General features: G+C 33.7%; 1 protein-coding gene across 6 annotated transcripts in view; it reads left to right on the top strand.

Moving 5' to 3' along the window:
• Positions 1 to 4974, top strand: part of NOX4 (NADPH oxidase 4) — a 140423-nt gene that overhangs the window by 120023 nt on the left and 15426 nt on the right. For all 6 annotated transcript variants that reach the window (XM_023532490.1, XM_011363283.2, XM_023532488.1 and 3 more), the window contains 2 exons: positions 247 to 315; positions 1728 to 1828. In XM_023532490.1, coding sequence (XP_023388258.1) covers positions 247 to 315; positions 1728 to 1828 — 170 coding nt within the window. The remainder of the gene's footprint in view (positions 1 to 246; positions 316 to 1727; positions 1829 to 4974) is intronic.

Raw genomic sequence — 4974 nt, 5'->3', positions numbered from 1 at the left:
AGTAGTAGACTGCAGGTTATTAACATTAGAACCTGGCATGTATATGGCACATATATATGTATTTAGGTAGATGTGTATACACACACACACACACATATATGTGTGTATATATATTTACTTGTAGATGTTCACTGTGGTTAAACAAGATACAACTTACCAAATTTTAGAATCACATATGTTAGACTAGAAGAAAGTCTGAGTATACAGAAAGAATATTAATGTCTATTTACTTTTATGTCCTTTTAGTTTTGGCACGAGAACAGACCCGACTATGTCAACATCCAGCTGTACCTCAGTCAGACAGATGGGATACAGGTATGTGGCTGGATGTTATTGTAAATTAAATGACCTCTTAATAATAGAAGGTTTACTGTAGGGGCTGTGCTGGAAGAAAATTTCTGCAGGTGATTTGAAGAGAAGTTTCTCCGAGGAAGTCTTCTTGGAATGTATCCAGATAGCTCCTGGCTTGTCCTTGACATCGGGCGTATTATGCTTTTCATTTGTCTTCTTCACAGGTAGCTGGAGCAAGTCTTTTGAGTTTCTCTCTCCTCTTCACTGTCATCTTGAGTTCTATACCTTTAGAAATCTGACCATAAATGAACTGTCTTGTGACTGTGTTCATTGAGGGGAGATTTTATGTGAAGAGAGACAATAAGGTCATACACGATTAAGCTTATTTTCCTTCGAGGGAGACTAAAAAAAAAAAAAGTAATAGCCATCGTATGTCATTTACTTTCTGTGCTAGACACTGTGCTGTAAGCAATCATATACATTATCTCATGTGATTCCAACAGATTCAAGAGGTAGATGATATTGGTATCCCCATATTATAGATGAAGAAACATGTTTACAGACAACATTGAAGAGCTGCATAGGTGTATAAACCTGGGCATGAATGCTTGCACGTTTTTAGTATTTTCTAGCATACATTTTCTATAATACTTTGCATACAAAATATGAATGCTTGTCAGTTATATCAAAACTAATCTAACCCTATTTTTTCTAGTTAGAGTTCTACCCTACTTGATACGTAAAAAATATTTTATTTTACTACTCTCATGAAGCAAGTCAGTATCATTATTCCTCATGGTATTGCTGTAATTAAGGTACAGAGCATAAACTATACTTGGTTCTCAGTTTGTCTGGGACTCAGACGCTTTCTCCTCCCTTCTCACTTCACTCTTACTTTTCACCACTGGTTTTGATCTCATATTCTATTAATTGCAAACGCCAGTTCATTGGAAGTTATTTGTTGATAGGTAACAAGATTTGGAACTCTTCTGTCTTAGGCTGTCTTGTCTAAGATCACTTCCCTAAATTTATAATGACAACTTGTAGTATTTTACACACGTAATGTGCCAAATATGACAACTGTGTTTGTAGCGTAAAAACACTTCAAGAAAGTTTATATGCTTTGGCCTCTTTTTGAGAGTAGGCAATTAGACTGCATTTTAAAACATTGCAGTTGTTTAAAAATGAATCAACCAACTAAAATCTAGGAAAATCGGCTGTTTATAATAACGAGATTCAAAAACATAATGGATTTTAAAGGAAAAAAGGAAGGAAATTATATTCTAAATGACTGTACTTAGATTGACATTCGATATTTATACTTTATATCACAGCAATTTGGTAGGAAGCCACACCACCAGCAGAAATTATGTTAGACAAGTGGGCTATTTGCCAACTCTGTGTCATATAAAATGTAGTGCTTTCTTTTTTTGCAGAATATAATTGGAGAAAAATATCAAGCACTGAATTCAAGACTTTTCATTGGACGTCCTCGGTGGAAACTTCTGTTTGATGAAATAGCAAAATGTAACAGAGGGTATGTACTATTCCTCAGAAAATTTGACATGTGGCCAATGATCAAATTAAAATATTCCCAAGTCATTACATGAAGTTTTAAAGGTGAATTAGTAATGGGTTTATAAATTACAAGGTCACTTAAATACTCAATTATCACTATCAAAGAAGAAACTAGTCAGAGACCACCTTGTGTATCTGTAATGCCAAATAATTAAAATTTGGCCTAGAAATAGTATATAAGTTATTTATGAACTAAGCTGTCCTCCCTACTTTTAAATTTGCATAGACCCCAAGATAATCATGCTAAGAGAAATAAGCCAGACTGAAAAAGTTGAAAATCACATGATATCACTTATATGTGAGATATAAACATAAAAGCAACAAATGAACAGGACAAACAGAGACTCAGGGACATGGACAATGGACTAGTGGTTACCAGAGGGTAGGGGATGGGAGTGGAAGGAAGAAGTAGACAGGATAAAGAGGGTCAAATTTAGGGAGATTGGGATAGAGTGAAGCGGGTCAAGGGGATCAAATATATGGTAGCTGAAGGAAACTGGACTCTGGGTGGTAATCATACAATACCATATATAGATGTCAAATTATAATGTACACCTGAAAATTATATAATTATATTAACAAATGTTACCCCAATAAACTTAATTAAAAAATTTGCCTAGATCCATATTAGAATGGGTATTCATTCCCACAGCATGCAGGAGGTGATCATGTTGGCAAACAAGGGAGCTCTACAAACAGTTCTAACAACATATGCACTTAGAAATCTGATTTTCGTACCTTTTTACCAGAAGTTGGCATCGAAATAGTTTCATCATAAGGTTAATAGTTGCAAAGGCTGTAAGTTATAATATATTGCAGAGATGACATTTTAAAATTAATGTCATTTTAAACATATCTACCAGAATCTAAATATCATAGTTTTTTGATACCATGCTCATGTATTATAAATACACAAATGAGCTTTAGTTAGCCTTTGGGAAATTATACATATATTTTTTTCTACTTGAACTTGTATTTTTATTCTGATTAACCTGCAAAATTTTATTTTTATATTTGAATTAATAATGTTTTCATTGCTAGACTAAACATATTTCTAAGCAGTAAAAATGTATATAAATTAAAAATTTAATTTTAAAAATTTCCTGTGACCCTAAGGTTCCAGTATTATTTTTTCTTCTGGGTTGAATTATTATTACAATTTTTAGTATGTAGTTGACTAATTCATAATTTAAAAAATATATTTTGATAAATATGGAAAGCATATTTGATTGTAAATGAATGAGGCAGCTTATTAGATGGAGAGTTTTTTTAAAAGCCCCTATTAATGAATTCATGGATGAATATGATATATTGAAAGAATCCCTGATTCATCATGGCCCATGGTTGCATCTTCAGAAATTTCGTTTTAGGAATTATGGTGTGGAGTCCCATAATCAAATTTTGAAGGGAAAGTAGCTACTCATGTAATTCATATTGCTGCCATGTTTGAAACCACTTCTCTATTTCCTTTTTCTTGAAAAAGTAGTTTTGTGTTAAAGAGGGAAGCATTATTTAGAAAGCGGAGGTCCTTTGTAATATTCAGGGCTCTAGTTAAAGGTGAACTGTAGAATTAAAAAATGTCAGCCCAGATTTGGTTGTATTCCTTTCCCATCTTTCTTCAATATCATCCCCCTTTGATGTGATAATCTTGTCATACTCACCTGGGTCTTGCTATGCACCACAGGCTCAGTCCTCTTTAATTACATTTAACTGACCTCTGACAAGCATCCTTTTATTAGTTTTCATAGAATAGTGCTGAAAACTGATAGTTTTTGTTTTTGTTTTTGTTTTTTTTTGCTCCATTCTGGAACCAAACCCCGAAACAGTAGAGGCTCTTTTACAGGAAATTAAACTGGGATTATTGGTTTCTTTGGTTATTTCTTAAGAATTTTCATTTGTTATATTGTTCATGATTTAGAGAGATTTTAGATGTTCAGTTTCTTTAAATAGCAAGGCTGATTTAAGACGAGCAGATGTGCACCACCTATTGTTGACATTTTGTACAGCACTTTTCGCTTTGTGTATTTGCTCTGGGCAGGCACCTAAAATGCATTATTTTTTTAAAGAAGTTTTATGTTATCTTATTGGGAAAAGAATGAAGCAACACCTTAAAGTTCATTAACTGTAAAAAAGGCACTATTTAAATAGAAGACTTCATTTTAGATGTAAAATTTTGGTTAACCTCATGTACATAAATTATATAAAGGCTAGAGATTGAAAGAAAGATTAAAGGCATTTAAATTATTTTTAATCTATGTTGGGCTATAATTTAATTTCAGAAAGGGATTTTTATTAAACCATTAGGTATTAGTTTAATAAATATATAGAATACAAATTTAAATTGGATTAAGCACTCTTTGGCATACATATATATACATGTATAACCATCTGTCTGTCTGTCTGTCTGTCTGTCTATCTATCTATCTATCTGTCTGTCTGTCTATCTATCTATCTATCTATCTATCTATCTATCTATCTATCTATCTATCTATATGAACTGTGTTCCAGAGCGGTTTTATACAGAGCAGCCCGAACCCACACCGTGGTCTTTATATATGGTCATTGTCTGTGGTCCCTGGGAATGAGTCTAAATATTGTTAATTTTGTAGCATCCAGCCTACACTAATCTAGTTATCAGGAAATTGAATCCCATCTTGAGAGCCCTTGAGGGAGGAGCTTTGAAAATGGGACTCTGAGCATTAAACTGAGCAGCTGGGTAGGCAATTAGAGGGGAAGGATTTTATGTGGTTTAGGATGGCTTGAGCTACTTTCTCCTGTGGTCGTTTTACATACCACTAATCAGAAAGTGTGTGATATTTCCCTTTTGGCAATAGGAAGTAGACTCCAAGTGGCAAGAATACCAAAGCCGAGTGGACTCCCTCATTCCTTGGATCAAGCAGCATACAATACTGATGTCAGATAAAACTTTTCCCCAGAACCCTGTTGAACTAAAGGTAAAGTCATGGACTTAAATTGTTTTTTATAAATTCTTTCTAGGGAGTAAGTCTCAGAGCTTGTTGCTGCTGGTTTCTGGGTGAGATGGTATAAAAAATTGGGTCAGGTTGCTTGTATACATTCATTCATTTATTCATTCATTTACCGAAT

The sequence above is a fragment of the Pteropus vampyrus genome, unplaced genomic scaffold, assembly GCF_000151845.1.
Source record: "Pteropus vampyrus isolate Shadow unplaced genomic scaffold, Pvam_2.0 Scaffold84, whole genome shotgun sequence".
NCBI classification, from domain to species: Eukaryota; Metazoa; Chordata; class Mammalia; order Chiroptera; family Pteropodidae; genus Pteropus; species Pteropus vampyrus.
This window is presented reverse-complemented; position numbering and strand designations above follow the sequence as displayed.